A 19,167-nucleotide genomic window follows, 5' to 3' on the forward strand; every position below is an offset into this window, starting at 1 on the left:
GGAACCGACGACGGGGAGGTGGGGAGGAAGGCCCGGCCAGCGGCGGGACAGCTTTGCCATGCAATGCATCCTCGCGGGGCCCCGCCGGGCACCCGAGCTCTGGGCACAGTCGATGGATAGTTTCGCTTATCCTTTTCCTTGAGCTGTTCGTCTGCTCGTCTTCACCGTGGAAACGGAGCCTGTAGTTTTAGGCAGGCAAAATTACTGGACAGTGGATGGTTATCGACCTTCTGAGATTCAGAAGAATTCAGCAAAGCAGGCGTCACTTGAAAAAATAAATAAAAAAAAAACAGACGTGGCAACTAGCACACGACAGTGGTTTTGCTATCCATTTTCGTTTCATTTTTTATATTTGATTCGAGGATGTGCTAGTTTCTTTTGATAATCATAGAGTGCAGTATGTTTCCCGTCCAAGAGCAGCCGCCCGGTACGGTGCGTGCATGTAGGGGAACAGAACAAGGACGGACCATGCTCAGCCTAAGCTTTGCCCTCTGGACCGACCGTGATCGTATCGCAGTCGCAGCTCTACGCGGCTGCTATCGGTCGAGGTCACATGCCATGTAGCACGAACCTGCAGAGCACAGGGTCCAGCCTATCCGAAAGACAGCAACGACAGTACTCGTGACGACGTCTCGTTTTCACGCTGGACCTCAATGTAAAACCACCAACCTGAACCTATAGTAGAATAGCTGCTCGATGAATGCAAGATTGGTCTACTACGTAGTCTAATTATTGACGTTGAGACTTGAGACAAAAGTTGGCTTGGCGTCCAAATGCATGCCTTGCTACATTTCTACTCTACTAACAAGCACAAATCACGGAGCCGACGACGCTCGAGTCCATCCAAACGGAAGATTTGATTTGAGCCGGATGTACAGCCAGAGCAGACGCACTGCAGGTGATGGGCGTGGATGGCCAGGGTGCATGGGGCGACCTGCGCTCTCTGATGAAACCGTGACCCTGTCCGCGCAGGTCTCGGGAGTTATCCGGAACGAAATTGAACGCCTCTGTTTCACGCGTGCTTGTGCTTCGCCGCTTGTCGTCGTCGACGAAACAAAGGAGGGTACTACGTGCACGCGACCCGCCGCTCCGTCCGCCCCAAGCACGACGCGCGCCGCCGGCGACGAACATGCGCGATGCATGGCAGGGGCTTGCCGTGCAGAGGCGATAAGGCGGCGCATCAACTCCGATGCTGTTTTGACGCCGGAAGCAGAGGAACGGCACCGATTTTAAATTTGACGCCGGCGGGGAGCTCGGTCGGTGAAGCAAGCAAAAGCAGCTGGTGCCTGTTTTTGGGATGAGCCCAACGGTGGCTCTTCACTGCGGTCACTTTAAGCCCAAGCAATGCATAGCACATCAGCTATAAGCTAAGCTTAGAGCTAGCTAGCCGTGCGTGCCGAGAGACGGTATCAGCAATAATTCACCAACATCTGTATGTATCCGGTGCTAGCTCCAGATACCCCATCCGTAACCTGGAAATCGAGTTCTGTCGCTGAGAGTTCCAGGTGACAGGATTAATCCGACAAAACATCAACAAAACAAAAGGAAGCCATGGCGGTGCTCTAAAAAAAAAGTTGTCGCAAGTAGCCAAGTGAACCATCAGCTACATGGCTCCTGCCTGCAGTTTCCTGCTTCGTTCCAAGCTCCGAATCGGTGCCTGGGAACACAGTGGCGTCCACGGCCATCGATCCCAGTCACGGCTCACATGGGTGGCTGTCTAGCTCCGAAGCTCTGTCCTCCAGAGATAAGGCCCTCCCTTCCTCCCATTAACCAATGGCGGCCGGGGGCGCTGCACGCACTGCAGCGGCGCGGCAGCACGCGCTGACTGACCATGCACCCGAACCCGAGCGATGAGGCTCCATCCGATCCCCCCCCCCGCCCGGCGAGTAAAGACGGCGGCGCGCGGTGACCCGTGTCGTCGTCGTCGATCGACCTGGGCGGACCCGTATGTATCGTGCAGGCAGACGATACGATGGCGTGATGATTAGTTTCCTTTTTTCTTTTGCGAAGGAAAAGGGGTCGTGATTAGCTCGTCGTCGTTAAGCATCCGTCTCGTTCCCTCGCCGCAGCGGCCGGGCCGGCACGGTCGATGGGCTTTAATTTCGGGAGCGAAAGGGAAGGGTGGAAAAACAAAAATATCCCCGGGATCGGTAATGATGGCACGTGGAGCCAGCTCCGCCAAGCGATGCCCGTGCGGCGCGAGCCCTGCCTGCGGGCTGCGGATGGAGATGCACGCGCGCGTCCGTCCCAGGCGAGCCGAGACCCCGCGCCACAGATCCGCCGATCACGCGGGTCCGACCGCCCGCTGTTGAGTGCAAGCCAGCTCCGATCCTTCCTGTCGAGATCTTCGGCTTCGTGCTTTGTCGTCTGGATTGGCGAGCGAGGACGGGCGTGGTTTGCTCAGGCGGCAAGCAAGGGCTCGCGTGACTCACGGCGGCGCACGTACACATGGCGCCATGTGCCAGGGCCGGCGGTATCTCCGCCGGTGTCGTCCCAGATGGAGGATCCACGAGGCCGGCCCGATCTTGTCGTGCGTTGGCCGCCGTCTTGGTAGTTGCTGCTGCGAACATGCCTGGAGAATCCCCTGGATGCACACGTATCCTGGTAGTGCGAACGGCCGACTGATCTGAGACCGGCGTCAAAGATCGTCCGCTAATGGAACAGTAGTCACGTCTGGCGTAAACACGTACGAGCCGGAGTAGATCGCGATCCAGATCGGTCATGGCCATGGCCATGCACCCATGCCAGCGTTGTTAACCAATGCAAGCCCCCAGGCCTATAGCCAGGAGCTCTAGCGAGCTCCACGGCGCGCCGACCGCCGAAATCAGGAATTCAGGAGGCAATCAGCAACCGACGCGGCCGGACCCCACCCCAGAACGACGAGGCTGGCCCCGATGACCGCCGCCGCGCCGCGCTCTCTGCCCTCCCGGCCGGCCGAGCACGAGCGGCGCCGCGCGCTCGTGTCCGACCCAGCGAGTGGCCACGCGCCGCCCGCGGCGAGCTGAGAGGCGCCGCGGCGGGGCCACGGGCGATGTGACCAGTGACCACACGGGCGGGGCACACTTCGAAACCGGGAGGGCGCCGCCGGGCCGGCGCGCCCGTCCGATCCGGCCCCCACGCCGGACACGCGTACGGCGCGGGGCTGACCGCCTTGGGCCTGGACCCAGCCCGCCGCAGTGGCATTCCCGCTATTCCGCGGCAGCCTCGTGGGCGTTTCGGCCCGAGGCCGCTCTATAAGAGGCGCCCGCGGCCGCTGCTCTGCTCGTCGTCCCGTGTCCTTCGCCTCGCAACCGCAAAGCAGGCACGCACGCAGGGGAGAAGAGCTAGTCGTTGCGAAAGAGGAAGAGAAGCACCGGCAGAGGAGGAGGGAGAGCACGATGCGCCGCGTCGCGCTGTTGCTGCTCGTCTGCGCGGCGGCGCGCGCCGCCGCGGTCGTCACTGACGGTAAGACCTCGGGAGCTGATCTTGTCATGTGCTAGTAGAGCGTATGGTGTACGTAGGATGTATTATCTCTCGTTGCGTTGTGTTGAGCCGCTGCACAGTTCCTTAGTAGTAGAAGGTGCCGAACACATGGTAGAAGAACGACTCAGCAGCGAGTGGCCGAGTTCAGTCTCAGTCAGAGGTTGTCTTGTCCCTAACAAGCTGGCCTCTGTACTGTTCGGAGCTTCCAAGCCCAGTTTCTTACATTTGTACCGTAATAATAATTGTAATCCAAAAAAGACATTTCTACCGTAATAACCAAACCTTGTTTCCCTGCACTACGCAGATGCTTGGCTAACAGACGCATACCGACGTACTACACGTACAGTACTCCTGTATACTGACAGCACTGTCCATGTATCATTGAACGCTAACCCTTGTAACCCCATGGCCATGGGGCCTGACACTGGGCGCCTGGCCACCGCACGGTAACGCAGCAGAGCACCCTCCTGATCATGAGCCCTGTACGTACGTGTCGGATCGATGACCGACGATCCAGCTTCCGAAAGCACAGCGCGCGGTGTGCGTGCACGCACGCCCACCATCACGCAGAATGATTCCCGGATCGCGGCACATGGCCCCCGCTAAATTAATCGGGCTAACCCATCGCAAGTTGCTAATGCCACGGGATTCCGCCACCCTGGCCCTTAATCAAACTGTCCCAACGCAGCCCAAAGCATCGTTTTCAATTGTAAAGGAGACCCATCATACACTACTATCACAGCATCTTTCTTTTTTGTTAGCACCACTAGTAACCTAGTTCATATTATACTAGCATAATAGGATACATGTATTAGGCAGGAGTAGGAGGCTGGTGTTTGCTCTGGTCTAGGGATGGCAACGGGGACCCGATCCCCGATCCCCGATGGGGATTTCATCTATTAGGGGATGTAATTGGGGTGTATTTAATCCCCGCGGGGAGCTTAACAGGACAAATATTGTCCCCGTCGGGTGAAGCGGGGGCAGGGACGTTCCCTGTCTCCCCGTCCCCGTTCCCCGTCGGGGATCAGTACCGTGCACGGCAGCATGGGCCAAAAAAAAGCCCAGGTAATATAGTAGCCCAAGGATACTAAATAAAAGTCACCAAACTCCTAGCCCTAGCATCCAACTGGCCCCTCCGTCTCCCGCAGCCTTTGACAGTTCGAGTCCCCGTTCTTCCAATAAAAAGAGAGAGTCCCCATTCTTCTCCGCCCGAAATCCCGTCGTCCTTGCGGCGCAGGCGCGGCATAGGGCCAAGCGCCTAAGCCCCCGCCCCACGACCGCTCGAGGCCCGCCGCCGCCACGTAGCTCTACCATTCTTGGCTGGCGGGGTTGCGGATCCAGCGTGGCGTGGAGGGGCAAGTGGATCCGCGGCGACGGTAGGGCAAGCGGCCGAGCAGGGTGGCGGCGCGATCCGCGGCGAGGTGGTGAGCGGGCGAGCAGGCGGCATGGGCCGCGGTGAGCTGTCGAGCGGGCGAGTAGGCGGCGCGGGCCGCGGCGAGCTGGCGTGCGGGCAAGCAGGCGGCGCGCAGGTGAGGGCACAACGAGCGGGCAACCAGCCTGCTGTTCCTTTTGTTTCGGGGACGGATCCCCGTCGGGTGCCAGATCCCCGCTCGGGGACGGGGACGGGGAAGAATCCTCCCCCGCGTGCGGGGACGGGGATGGGGACGGGCTGTTTTTCCACGTTCGGGGAGCAGAACGTCTGCTCGTTACCCGGCGGGGATAGCCCCGTTGCCATCCATACTCTGGTCTTGTTCGGTTGGATCGCAGCCCATGTGTCCGTGTGGTGATCTCTGCGCATGTGGTGGATGGGGCAGCCGTGAATGCGTATGGTGAGCCCCCCACCGACTGACCGACACAGCAGTCAGCAGCGGCAGAGATATAACAGACTTTTGGTCACAGGCGCATGCTAACGTGCACCCTGTCAGCTCAAAAAAGGCCTGTCTGTTACAGTCACCACACCATCAATACTCACCGTTGGCCGTGTTTAGTTGGCCCTCTTTGCCTACTAATTGGAGGTATTAAATAAAATCTAATTACAAAATCATCTCCACAATCACAATATTGTAGCACTTACGGTAGGCAATGAGACATTTGACCGTACAATTAGGGGATGATTAGACGTGGTTACTGTAGCATCACTGTAGCCAATCATGGTGGAACTTGGCTCATTAGATTTGTCTCGAAAAATTACACTCATCTATGAAAAGATTTCGCAAATAAAATTTGTTTAGTAGTCCAGGCATGAATTTGTCATTTTTTGAAAAAAAATTCACCCACTCATCCAAACGCGGCCATTAGGAACATGAGGGGGCAGCAGCCTGCTGCTGGCCGTGTGAGACTGGTGCTGCAAGTAGCAGCTCCCGTTTCAGCTCCATATGCAATCACCAGCCTGCAGGCTCTGTTAGCATGCAGTGGCCAAGCAATTGATTTGCTGCTCATGATCCATCGGTCTCGTACACACAGGCTAGGAGGAGGGATTATTGTCTGAATATGAATGAGGTCTTGTTTAGATCCGAAACTTCAAATTTTTGTAAATCGTTTATATGGTGTACTAAATGTAGTCAAAAAATAAATTGTATTACACAAATGGACTGTAAATCGCGTGACGAATCTAATGAACCTAATTATGACGTGATTAGACACTAAATTGCTACCGTAATGCTACAGTATCATGTTCTAATGATGGATTAATTAGGCTCATGAGATTCGTCTCGTAATTTACAGACGAAAACTGTAATTAGTTTTGTGATTAGTCTACATTTAATACTTCAAATATTAAAGATTCTCTTCCAAAAATGTAAAAATGCAAAATACAAAGTGATCTAAACACACCCTGAATTACACTAACTTGATTAACTGGATATTAGTCTAGCTATAGTTAGTTTGATGAATAATGATGATGGTGATGATGTTGCAGGGTTGCTCCCGAACGGCAACTTCGAGGAGGGCCCGCCCAGGTCGGCGCTGGTGAACGGCACGGTGGTGAGGGGCGCCAACGCCATCCCTCGCTGGGAGACGTCGGGCTTCGTCGAGTACATCGAGTCGGGGCACAAGCAGGGCGACATGCTCCTGGTCGTCCCGCAGGGCGCCCACGCCGTGCGCCTGGGCAACGAGGCCTCCATCCGCCAGCGCCTCGCCGTCGCCCGCGGCGCCTACTACGCCATCACCTTCAGCGCGGCGCGCACCTGCGCGCAAGCGGAGCGCCTCAACGTGTCGGTGAGCCCCGAGTGGGGCGTGCTCCCGATGCAGACCATCTACGGCAGCAACGGCTGGGACTCGTACGCCTGGGCCTTCAAGGCCAAGCTCGACGCCGTCACGCTCGTCATCCACAACCCCGGCGTCGAGGAGGACCCCGCCTGCGGCCCGCTCATCGACGGCGTCGCCATCCGCGCGCTCTACCCGCCCAGGCTCGCCCGCGGCAACATGCTCAAGAACGGCGGCTTCGAGGAGGGGCCCTACTTCCTGCCCGGCGCGTCCTGGGGCGTGCTCGTGCCGCCCAACATCGAGGACGACCACTCGCCGCTCCCCGCCTGGATGATCGCCTCCTCCAAGGCCGTCAAGTACGTGGACGCCGCGCACTTCAAGGTGCCCCAGGGCGCGCGCGCCGTGGAGCTGGTGGGCGGCCGGGAGAGCGCGCTCGTGCAGGAGGTGCGCACCGTGCCAGGGTGGAGCTACCGCCTCGCCTTCGCCGTGGGCGACGCCGGCGACGGCTGCGCGGGGCCCATGGTCGCCGAGGCCTTCGCGGCGCGCGCCACCGTCAAGGTGCCCTACGAGTCCAAGGGGGCCGGGGGGTACAAGCGCGCCGTGCTGGACTTCACGGCCATCGCCAACCGCACCCGCGTCGTGTTCCAGAGCACCTTCTACCACATGAGGGCCGACGGCACGCTGTGCGGGCCCCTCGTCGACGACGCGTCGCTCGTCGGGCTGCGCAAGAAGCCCGCCGCCGCCGGCCGCCGCCTGCTGCTCTGAGGCCGGCCGCCTTCGATTTTCACCGCCGCCGGCGAGTATCGTTCGTGCGTCGCTGATGTAATATGGTGGGCGTGTGGCTAGTGCTGCTGGCAGGCGTTTTGGTTTGGTGTGCGCTTGGTATATGCGTGGCGTGGCGTGCCGTGTGCGTGCCGTGTGGTTGCAGCTGCAGAGGCGCGCGCATGGGCGGTGTTTTTCTTGTGAAGAAGAAAGGGGGTGGTGACCTGGCTCCAGGGTCCAACACTTTTGAGTGTAACTTAACCTGAGAAGCCAGGCTGAAGTCGACAAGGGATTAATGGCTACTAATGTTACTACTAGTTTTCTTGTTTGTTCTAGACTTTTGACAATCTGACCAGCGATCGTCGAGAACCATCACCTTGCTCGTAGATCTAAGAGGGAATGAAACTGGGGTCGATCGAGAGAGGAAGATGCGATCGTCGCATCTGTTACTACCTGCAGTACGTCTGCAGATCAGGACGACGGCATGCAAGTGCCTCAAACGGATATCACGCATGGCCTCTTCACATAATTTCAGGCAGGGCCTGAAGATCTCATACCGCGTTCTTTCCTTTTTTATTTTCCGCGTCCAAATAAAGCAATTTCCGCGTGCAAACAAAGTTATTTCCGCGTGCAAATAAAGCAATCTAGTAGTACTAATAGGTTTACCGCCGGCGCCCATAAAACCCAGCATTACAAATCGACCTCGGCCTCATCGATCTCCTCCTCCTCCTCCAGTACCACGCAAGGAAGCCGTCGCCCGCCAATGGCGATCGCCGCTCTTTTGGAGCGATTTCGTCCATCCTCGTCCCGTTCCTCACGTTCTCGACCGTTGTCTTTGTTTCCTCCTCCTGCAGGCGCTCCCCAACCAGCAGACGGTGGACTGCCCCAGCTTCAAGATCGTCCTCGTCGGCGACGGCGGCACCGGTGAGTAAGAGGCATCCCGTCCAAACGTGCTCCAGCGCCGGCCTTGAGAACTAGACTTGTGGTTCACCAATACGTTTTTGCTAGTTTAGATTAGATTTGTAGTGGGCATGAGAATTTAGGATGACAACTTTCTTGCTTCAATTCCTATGACTGTTCCTTTTGTTTCTCTTTTCTGCATTCCATTACCGAAAGCACTCATCTTTGCGTCTTGCAGGCAAGACCACCTTCGTGAAGAGGCATCTGACTGGCGAGTTTGAGAAGAAGTATGAACGTGAGTACCTATATTCTTTCCTAGCGAATTATTGCATATATAGTTATGTAGTCCTATCCTGTCTCTTCTGTAACGAGTTTTGTTTGTTGTGCCTGCTGCAGCTACCATTGGTGTCGAGGTTCATCCCTTGGACTTCCACACCAACCGCGGGAAGATCCTCTTCTACTGCTGGGACACAGCAGGGCAGGAGAAGTTTGGTGGGCTTAGGGATGGATACTAGTAAGTATTTACTACATATAGGGATTTGTTTTTGCGAGCCATATCTTGTTACTCGTCAGCTGCAATCTGAATTGTATGTTGCGCTTCAGCACGTTACAGTATTATGTTGCATAAGACAACTCGGAAGTTCATTCTAGTTGTAATGACTGTAATTTTTTTTTGCAGCATTCACGGACAGTGTGGTATCATTATGTTTGATGTAACTTCACGGCTGAGTTACAAGAACGTTCCAATTTGGCACTGTGATTTATGCAGGTATATAAATTAAAGAACCTGACTTATTAACTAAGAAGGGAGCGTATCCGTATCCTGTGCAAATTAATACCCTGTGCAACCATGCAAACTATGCATCTGGACCATAGATCCTCCATCCGATGGCTGCAGCTCGAGAGGCGCGATTTTTGCAAATGAACGTCCGCCAGCCCCTTCGAATGTTTGCAGTAACCCCCCCCCCCCCCCCCCCCCCCCCCCCCCCCCGCCCTTGAGCCGGCTCCGTTCGTCTCCACCGAGCCGTCCGAGACAGGCTCGCAGGCCTCACGCCTCTGCCCTAGCCGTCTACAACGCCGGTGGGGGCTGCAGCTGCCGGTGACCGGGCGCCACCGTTATCATCCTCGCCTCCCGCACTCTCGGACTGGTGCGTGCAGTGCCTCCTAGCCTTTTTGATTTTCCTTTTTCTTGATCTCTTTCCATTCGCCCTTCCCAGGGACGTTTGATGCTGTTTGGCTGGGAATTGTTCGCTGAGTTATGCGCCATGGATAGCAGCAGGATGGAGACGTCGCCGGAGGACTACAGCGCGCCGCCGCATTCAGACTGCTGCGCGCCAACCCCACCCACCCCATGTATCGCTTTCCCCATCCCACCTAGGGCCGGCCCTGGAGGCGGGCAAACGGGGCTGCCGCCCCGGGCCCCCAATTTGGTAGGGCCCCACCCTAGGTACTCCAACACAAGGTATATTAAACTATTAGTTGGCCCAGTAGAGAAATATTTGGCTGGCCCAGTGCTCCGTTGCTGGCCGTGACAAAGTCTAGCGTCCGCAAGAGCCGAGAAGCCAAACGGCGTACTGGACACCAAACTAGCGTCCTCCACAAGCCAAACGCACACGCGACTCAACCCTTCGATTCGCTTGTCCGCGGCGGCGAGCCAGCGACGCGGAGTTGCGGTCGGCAGACCGGCGAGCAGACATGAAGCGCTCGTGCCTGCGACCTCCGCGACAGCGACACAGCGTGACTCCACCCGACAAGTGGCGACGAATTGACGATCGGCGGTGAGCAACTACGCAAGTGTATGAACTAGGGTTACTCGTTATGCACTCCAATTTAATTAGATTAAATTTATACGTTCCTTTGTAGCTTCTGAAATTTCTGAGTTGAGTGTTCTGCAATTCACTTTGCCAGATACACCAATGACAGCTATGTAGATTTTTGAGTTTGTTACAAAAGCTGATTGTTATCCTAATGCTTCCATTGCTTATCGCATTTTGTTTACTATGCCTGTGACGCTGGCATCCGCTGAAAAAAGCTTCTCAAAATTAAAATTGTTGAAGAACTATTTCAGATCTACAATGTCTCCGAAGATGTTAAATGGTTTGGCAACACTATGCATTGAGAAGCGAATGTTAGATAAGATATATATTAATACCATCATCAATGACTTCGCATCAAGGAATGTTGCAAGGAATTTTAAAGGTAATTTCATATGTATGAATTATTTCATATCGATATTGCTTTGCATACACAATTAAGTATTTATTAGTACCATTATATATATATATATATATATATATATATATATACGTTTAGTATTGTCAACGTCATGTATGTATAAGGGTCCCGGATTTTAGTTTCGCCCCGGGCCTCAAAAACCTCAGGACCGGCCCTGATCCCACCTCCCGCTACAGCGCCGGTGGGGGGGCCTGCGGCTGCCACCGACCGGGCGGACTGCAGTGCACCGCTGCATCCAGGTACGTGTAAATTTAGTTGCTTTGTCTCGCTTTGTTTTGTGCTGATGTCAGTTGCCAATGGTTTCATGCAGGAGGAGAGCTGCCTTCAATTGCTGCGCCGGTCTTGGACTGCCAAGCGCCGCCGCCTCCAGGTGCAGCACCACCCTTTGGACTACCGCGCGCCATCTCCAGAACGGCCATAGAATGCAGTTCCGGCGTGGAAGTCGCGGACGTCACCGTCTCTCAGGTCGCTGCCATCATGACTGCCGGAGATGGAGCCTAGACTGACCATCCAAGCACACCACGTCGGAGTTGCAAAGAACATTTGAAACAACCTAGGATTGGAATGATCTTTGATACAATCACAGATGTGGAGGATTTTTACAAATCATATGCACATGATGCTGGTTTCTCTGTTCGTATTGGTCAGCAAAAGAAGCAAAATGAGGAAATATTAATCAAGCGGTATCTCTATTCAAGGGAAGGGTACAAGAAGGAAGACGAAAAAAATGTCACTGATGCATCCGGAAACAAAAGGACCCATAATGTGATGGAAAAGAGATGTGGTTGTTAGGCACATATTGTTGTCAACCTCGGCAGTGACAAGAAGTATCGGATAGTTTCAATGGTTGAGGAGCACAACCATGATTTTGTGTCCCCAGATAAGAGACAGTTTCTCAGATCCAACCGTACGGTTAGTAAGAGGGCAAAGAGTACATTATTCAATTGTCATAAGGCTAGTATTGGCACGTCACAGGCGTATCGACTTCTCCATGTTAGTGAGGGTGGGTTTCAGAATGTTGGCTGCACACTGAGGGATTTGCAGAACTATTACCGTGACTTTAGGACCAAAATCAAGGATGCAGATGCACAAATGTTTGTGGGGCAACTTGAGCGAAAGAAGGAAGTAAATTCTGCCTTCTTTTTTGACTTTATGGTGAATGAACAAGGACGACATATGTTGAATCTACCGAAACAACATCACCAAAAACACTATAGGTACCTGAGAGGGTCGGGCCTTTTGTACGAGAGGATGAGGATTTCTGGAAGTTATTAAACAAGTGTGTTTGGGGCTCTGAAAATTCAGATGAATTTGAGTCTCAATGGAATTTTATCATGACAAAATATACACTCATGAAAAATGAGTGGTTTTCCACAAAGTTTGCTATTCGCCAATCATGGATTCCGGCATACTTTATGGACATACCTCTAGCAGGAATTCTTAGGACTACTCAATGATCCGAGAGTGCAAATTCTTTTTTTAACCGTTTCATTCAGTGAAAATTGTCTTTTGTTGAGTTTTGGCTAAGGTTCGACACAGCTTTGGAGTGCCAGCGCCAAGAGGAGTTGAAAGCCGACAATGCAAGTCTTCACAGCACTCCTAAATTAATGACACCATGGGCCATGGAGAAGCAATGTAGTGTGATATATACACATGAAGTTTTCAGTAAATTTCAGGAACAACTCATAGTTGCAAGAGACTATTGCATTATTAAAGGGTTTTCTGAGTGTGAAGATATGAAAATTGTCACCATCAGCAGCCAATCTGGGAAAGATCGAGTGGTTGAGATGAACAAGTCAAACATGTTTTGTAGGTGCTCCTGTAAATTTTATGAGTCCTATGGCATCCCGTGCTATCATATCATACAAGTGCTTAGAACCGAGAAGCAAAATGAGATACCATTGGTTTATATTATGAAGAGATGGGAGAAAAGATGTAAAAGGTGTGTACTGTACGAGTTTTTATGCCTATTTTGTTAAATACTCTTCAATTTGCTATGTTTGTTTTGTTACATGGAAGTATTATTTGATGACGAAGGTAACCTGCTAGATGAGAAGCCTAAAGATCCTATGGAGGTGGCAATGCAGAAAAAAATTTCAGATTCATGCAACAAGTTTGAAGATCTTATCCAAATGGCCAAGAATTCAGAACAAGGGATGGACTTTTTATATTCTAGTTTATCCAACCTAGTAGAACCTCTCCAAAAGATCACGCCTACTGCTATAGATAATAAACAGGATGAGTATGAATCTTTCCTTGGTAGGAGAATTCCAAATGAAGTCAATATACATCCACCAAATGATATCAAGTCGAAAGGGAGATGCAAAAGAATTAGGAGGAGCAAGGATGTGAAGGCTCCAAGTAAACAGAAAGGTGGAAAATGTAAGCAAGTAGGGAATCATGATGCACGCAATTGCCCAAACAAAGTTGTTGGCTGATATTTTAAGTTCTTGTAATCTTGTGAGACATTTTGGAATGCTTCTTGTAAACACTTTTCTATTTCAGAGTGTTAGTGAATTATAGTATTATACAATATGGATCATCAGTGCATTCAATAATGGTGTTTGAAATGTTACTGTGTTGAGACAATTTATGCTCAACAATTGATTTTCAGCATGCATAAATTTATTATGAATCATTTTGTTCAGGCACAAATGCACATTTACATCACAGCATTCTGCTCAATTTCAGGTAGAACTGCACAAGATAAACTTCACTGAGAAACATATTTTATTCATTTTCATTCTCGATTCACAAGTTCATTACACAGAAGGCACAATTGCCATGGACACTACATCCTTTTGTTCAGGCATTACACATAATACACCAGGCCTAACTACTGAATTCTCCATCAGCTTTTCATCTGATTTATCATTACACAGAAGCTTTGCAATCCCGTGCTAGTCACCATGGTAAAGTCAAATAGGCATGCTGAACTGCAAGTCATGATCTTCATATGGCCTCCTTGGAGATTCACTGCTTTGATCCACTGTGAGACAACAGGAACATAGCCTGAACAATAAAAACCAGCAACAGGAAAACAAAGAGTGCACTTACTGCTTCTTCTTTTTGTCAATATCTACAAACAAAATGAAACGATTAAATTTAGTTCCATCTGCAATTTTATTTTCAGAAGTGCGATTCGGTCTATATTGTGAAAGATTATATGATCCCCTTTATACATCTAAAGAACCTGCTTGCCAGGGATTAATGACATAATATAAAAGACAGAAAGTAGGTTATTGAACTATGTTTTTGACAGTAAAAATGAATCTGTTATAGTAAATGGATGACCACACTGAAGGTTTGATAAAAGCTCGATCCATGACTCATCCAGAAGAAAATGGAAATGGATTACCTCCAAGACTAATCGAGAAGATTTTTAGTGAATTTGATTTGGATTGTTGGAATCCAACAGGCTCCCAAGTGTAAAAATCATTCGATGCAGAGGTACCTTTCCCTTGGCGCTTATGTTCCTGAAACAAGTATTCACCAATATCATTAGGCTACAGATAGAACGAAGAATGGCTCAGCGAACCTTGGCGGCAGCATCGATCTAAGGCCAGCGAGCGGCGGAGGGAGAGGGCGCGAGCTGGAACCGCTCTGCTCGCGAGGGAAGGGTGGGAGGCGGGACTCGCTGTACAAGCCCGGTGTGACCTAGAACGCCACGCGGAGCCCGGAGGCTGTGGTGGCGGCGCGCTCTCCGGCGGCGCGGGTGCGGGTGAGCAGGCGCGGTGCAGCTAGCCCGGCCTTGCGGCGGCGTCGCAGAGGACCAGGGACGCCGCGGATCGGAGGAGCCAGGCCGGCGGCGGCGGAAGAGGAAGGGCTAGGGGAGGACCAGAATCGCGTGAGGCCTGCGAGCCTGTCTGGGACGGCTCGGTGGAGACGAACGGAGCCGGCTCGGGGGGGGGGGGGGGGGGGGGGTGTTACTGCAAACATTCGAAGGGGCTGGCGGGGGTTCATTTGCAAAAATCGCGCCTCTCGAGCTGCAGCCATCGGATGGGGGATCTATGGTCCAGATGCATAGTTTGCATGGTTGCACAGGGTATTGGTTTGCACGAGATACGCTCCCTAACCTCATGCTAACATACTAAAATTTCTTTGTACAGGGTCTGTGAAAACATCCCAATTGTGCTTTGTGGGAACAAGGTCGATGCGAAGAATAGACAGGTCAAGGCAAAGCAGGTGACTTTCCACAGGAAGAAGAGCCTGCAGTACTACGAGGTCTCAGCTAAGAGCAACTACAACTTCGAGAAGCCTTTCTTGTACCTTGCCAAGAAGCTTGTTGGGTGAGCCTCAGTTTCTACCTTGTTGTTCTTCAGCAATCTATTTATTCGACGTGCGTAAACCGACCTATTTTTTTTTTTTGTTGTGTCAGTGATGACAATCTCCACTTTGTTGAAAGCCCTGCTCTCGTTCCTCCAGATGTCACAATTGACTTGGTCGCCCAGCAGCGGTAAGTGTCCTGCAGAGTACCATGGAAACCTTAACTTCTCGCCACCTTCCTTGCTTCTCAATTTTGTCACCGCTTGGTTTTTGCAGGCATGAAGCCGAGCTTGATTATGTTATTACCCAACCACTGCCAGATGATGACGACGACCTGATCGAGTAGATGTTGCTCTACATCATTGCCCGATTATAGTCTTATTATCTCGTGTCATTACTTTAAAAAAAATCTCGTGTCATCAGCAAACTTATTATGTACTTTAGGATGAAATTTTTGCAGCGAGCAAGGTGTTTTGGTGGATGTTTTAGATTCCAGTAGATGTGATGAACTCGCCTAATTTAGCCATGGAAATGATTTGGTTTTGTTGAATAAAGCGTCTGTTTTTCCTGTAAATCTAAAGTTATGTCCACCCGCGCCCCTGATATGCTCATTATTCTTTCTTGTCAAGTTGATTTGGTGTTCCATAAGCTGTGCAAATTGGTTTGGTTGACCCATCCAAAGTCAATGCAGTGACTACTGTAGCTAAGTTTAAGTTCACTCTGAATGAGATATGGTGCGGTCAATTGTTGCAAATGAACCCTATATCCTGGAATCACATTCTTTGCAGGTGCAAAGGTAATCCACTTGAGCAACGTGTCAACTCATAGCCTTACAAGTAAACACGAAAGGTTTATTGGCCGGGGTTAGGTTTATTATGGTGAAAAACATTGTCACTTAGGCTCAAGTCTGACTGGTGCTAGTAGTTTTGTTTTTTGTGAAATCTTTTCACTTGGGTTCAAGTCTAACTTTTGCTTGTGTGTTTATACCTAATTATTTCTTCAGGTGGACCTTCTGACGTAGGTTCAAGTCTGACTGAGCAAACGCACGCCTAGATAACTAGCTAACTGGGCGTTCCCTTTTCATAAAGATGGTTTTGGATCAAAATCAGTAAGAAGCGTTATGTTCAGTGATTGAAAAATGTTGTCAATCTTATTTCTTAACCTTAACCAAATTTGCTAAGAAATTGTAATAACATTTCTAGCAGTCAGATGTGATGTACGTACATACACCAAATTAAGTGTAGCACTACTATGCTTTTTCTTTGCAGAAATTTCTCAGCTCATATTAGAAATTTGCTTTTTAGAAAAGATCCTGCAAACTACTAGTATCATCCATGATCAAGCACATGCACCAAAATATCTCCAAAATCCAAAACAGAAACAAATTGTCAATATGCACTGACAACTCGTGCCAGAAAATCACTCGTTTCAGTACAACGATCGAATTAATCTATTCTTTTATTTTGTCAAGCGGGTAGAAACATGTAACCACTGAAACAGACATACAAGATGGGATTGGAGATGCATAGTGATCCTACAAGTATTCAGAATTGAGATCCTGCAAATCTCCTCCTCTTGCGGTTCAAGATCACATTTAGCACCTGCAGGTGTTCATCGTTTGTGATATGGAGATGCGTACGGAGGTCACTGAGCAGTTCCACCTTCTCCCAGCTCAGCGCGTTGCCGCATGCATGGAACGCCTTCATCAGATTGCTGTAGGCCTCCAGCTCCAGATGGTGGATGTGTTCCTGCACCGTCGCCTTCTGATCGTTCAGGGTCGTCTCGCTCTCGCGTTTGATAATCCCACGTGATTCAGCTATGTTGCTGTCACAATATTCTTTCTCGCTGGGTTGCAGCTGACTGGCCTTCTGATCGTTACAAGGCCTGCTTGCATGAGCTGCCTTGCAATCCTCACCTGCTTCTTCCATGCTCCTGGTTCTGCTGTCGCTGTTACTGCTGCTACTGCTGCTGTCATCTGAGGATGAATCAGATTCACTATCGCTTTCAGCTTCGGAGTCCACCTTGTCCTCGTGGTGGTGGTGCTGCTGCTGCTTGTCGTCAACGGAATTACTGCCTGCTCTAAGCACATCACAATCTTCACTGCTCATATCAACCTGCTTGTTCAGGCACACGTTTGGGACAATCACTTCTGCTTCATATCTGGGCTCTTCCTTGGCACAAAGCCTCTTGGTGGTGCCCTCAAATCTCTTGCCATTGGCTATTGTCTTAGAACCCAACAGGCCGAAGGTCCTCTTCTGCAACAGCGGTGTGGAGCCTGGCAGCATGGGCTTGTAGCAGCCTTTGCCTCTGCCGGTGCCCATGCCAACGCTTCCACCATTGGCGTGAAACGGCATCGTGCTCGGGACGGCGATCTGGTTATCCTGAAGCAAGGAAGCACGGCGAGGTGTCAGGAAAGTAGCTTTGCAGATGTAATACAAGCGAATACAATCTATTGCGCGCGCGTGGAGGAGGAACCGGCGATGGCGATAGCGATGGCGATGGCCTTACCTTGTGGAGCGCGACCCAGACGTCGTCGTCCCTGAGAACCTGCCGCATGCGGAGCCTTTGCGGAGGGACCGTCAGGACCTTGGCCGCGCCGACGATCTTGACGTCGAACCGGCGGTCGCCGCCGACGGCGGGCCCCCGGACCTCTGCGCACTTCCACAGGCAGTCGTCGTCGTCGAACACCTCGACCATGTCCCCGGCGTCCAGGTCCCGCGGCACCGGGGCGGGCGGAGGGCGCGGCCGGACCGACTTCCTCGAGATGCGGCCGGACACCTCGCCGCCGCCGTCGTGCCACCGCAGGGTGTACGAGTGGCCGTTGCCCCAGGTGACCTCCCCGACGCGCCACGCGCCCACCGGCGACCCCGCCTCTTGCGTCCACACCTCCACCTGGCTCCCTTTCCTGATCCTCATCGCTCCTCGCCGCCGCCGCCGCCGCCGCCTACCCTCTCTCCCCCTCCTTCAATTCGCTCCCCACTCCTTTGGACTCGTCCTCCCACCAACGCGTGAGGAATCAATCCCTAAGCAGCCGAAGTGCCGAACCGCCTCGATCGGTGGAGATTTATAGCTCGCCGAGTCGGCGGGACCCAACTCCGTCCCGGATCGGGTGCCGAGTTCTAGGGCGACTTCGATCCCTAGTCGCATCTTGTGTATGGAAAGAACATCGACTCGAAACGGATCCGAACACGAGGCGATCAGAAAAAAGGAGAAGCGGAATCGACAAGAGGAGATACACCAAGCGTCCGGAAGATGTACCCGCAGGTCGGTTCTGGCGATACCGGCGAATCGCGGCGGCGGCGGAGCAGCGGAGGATTCCAGTTCGAGAGGCGGCGGGGGCGGAGTCGGTTCCGCTCCCCGCAACCCGCCCCAAAACCCGAGGGCTCGTGCTACGGTGCTAGTCGTAACCGGCAACCCTAAAAACTGATGACCCATATTTGATGAGAACATTGGTCTAAACAGTATGAGAATCTGGAATGAATAACACAAAAACACAATGGGTCCAATAATCTCCTCTATATAGCCGAATTTTTCTGAATCTAAAACAGAACTTGTCTGGCTGGCGAAAATTTTGCTTCTCGCAAACCAATTCAAGAGCGCTATTTAATTCCCCCCTAAATTTGGAGCTTTAAACAAAATTCGGGAATAAACTAAACATACTTAGGTGAAAATGAAAAAAAAAGTTTGGAGTAATATATCTACTGTTTACGCTCCCAAAAACCCGATTGCCTGCTATCCCGAGCTTACAAAGGTTTCGGAGACCTTGCCAACACTGTACGCGTAGTGCTAGCGGGAATGCAGAGAGCAACTGATGGAGAAGGGAGAGGTCTCCTAAGTAGGAGTACCTGAGAGTGCTTGAGTGTTGTGTAAGAATGAGAGGGGCCGGTCTCCTTTTATAGTTGATTCTAGAGGAAGGGGGATGAACCTGGACACCTAGGTGCAACAATGATCATCAATTAGCACAACTAACCAGTCATCAATCCTCTATTTTAATCACCATTTACAACCCAACCATCACTCTCCTCGATTACCAATATGGTCTTAATCTCCTCATGACACTACTACAAAAACTATTTGTAGCAACATATCATTTTTTTCCAAGGGTGGGTCAAAAATTAACCGGTTCCTAAAAATGGAGCGAGGTTATTATAGCATTGGACTCACCCCTAAAAATGCATTTTTCAAGGCTGATAATGGCATCATACGCCTCTACAAATAACAAATATCGGCGGGTAATGACTCCTTAGCATTAGTAGTGGGATTTAATTCTTTTCTATTAAATTATTGAATAAAATGGGCCAAGCCTATAAATTCCAATATATAGGAACTTGTACACTA

General features: G+C 51.5%; 3 protein-coding genes and 1 long non-coding RNA gene across 5 annotated transcripts; 2 read left to right on the forward strand and 2 right to left on the reverse strand.

Annotated features, from left to right (window-relative positions):
* The first annotated feature begins 3,253 nt into the window (after window positions 1-3,253).
* Window positions 3,254-7,745, forward strand: LOC120673044. Its single transcript, XM_039953729.1, has 2 exons — window positions 3,254-3,444; window positions 6,380-7,745. Exons 1-2 carry the CDS (start codon window positions 3,378-3,380, stop codon window positions 7,429-7,431), a joined length of 1,119 nt encoding a protein of 372 aa, XP_039809663.1. The 5' UTR covers window positions 3,254-3,377; the 3' UTR covers window positions 7,432-7,745.
* On the forward strand, window positions 7,611-15,175 carry LOC120674853 (GTP-binding nuclear protein Ran-1-like). The gene is made up of 8 exons (XM_039955959.1): window positions 7,611-7,680; window positions 8,089-8,352; window positions 8,567-8,623; window positions 8,725-8,842; window positions 9,008-9,097; window positions 14,673-14,852; window positions 14,942-15,019; window positions 15,106-15,175. Exons 1-8 carry the CDS (start codon window positions 7,611-7,613, stop codon window positions 15,173-15,175), a joined length of 927 nt encoding a protein of 308 aa, XP_039811893.1.
* On the reverse strand, window positions 13,262-14,437 carry LOC120673060. Of its 2 annotated transcripts, none has more exons than XR_005674489.1 (2): window positions 13,922-14,437; window positions 13,262-13,575 (listed from the first exon to the last, which is right to left on the reverse strand). It is a non-coding gene; the product is annotated as an uncharacterized LOC120673060 (long non-coding RNA). The 2 variants fall into 2 exon arrangements; XR_005674488.1 differs by having other exon boundaries at window positions 13,262-13,642.
* Window positions 15,176-16,373: 1,198 nt separating the features above from the next.
* Window positions 16,374-17,745, reverse strand: LOC120674854. The gene is made up of 2 exons (XM_039955960.1): window positions 17,338-17,745; window positions 16,374-17,210 (listed from the first exon to the last, which is right to left on the reverse strand). The coding sequence occupies exons 1-2, from the start codon at window positions 17,743-17,745 to the stop codon at window positions 16,374-16,376; spliced, it is 1,245 nt and encodes a 414-aa protein (XP_039811894.1).
* Between the last annotated feature and the right edge of the window lie 1,422 nt (window positions 17,746-19,167).

This window comes from Panicum virgatum, chromosome 5N (assembly GCF_016808335.1).
Source record: "Panicum virgatum strain AP13 chromosome 5N, P.virgatum_v5, whole genome shotgun sequence".
NCBI classification, from domain to species: Eukaryota; Viridiplantae; Streptophyta; class Magnoliopsida; order Poales; family Poaceae; genus Panicum; species Panicum virgatum.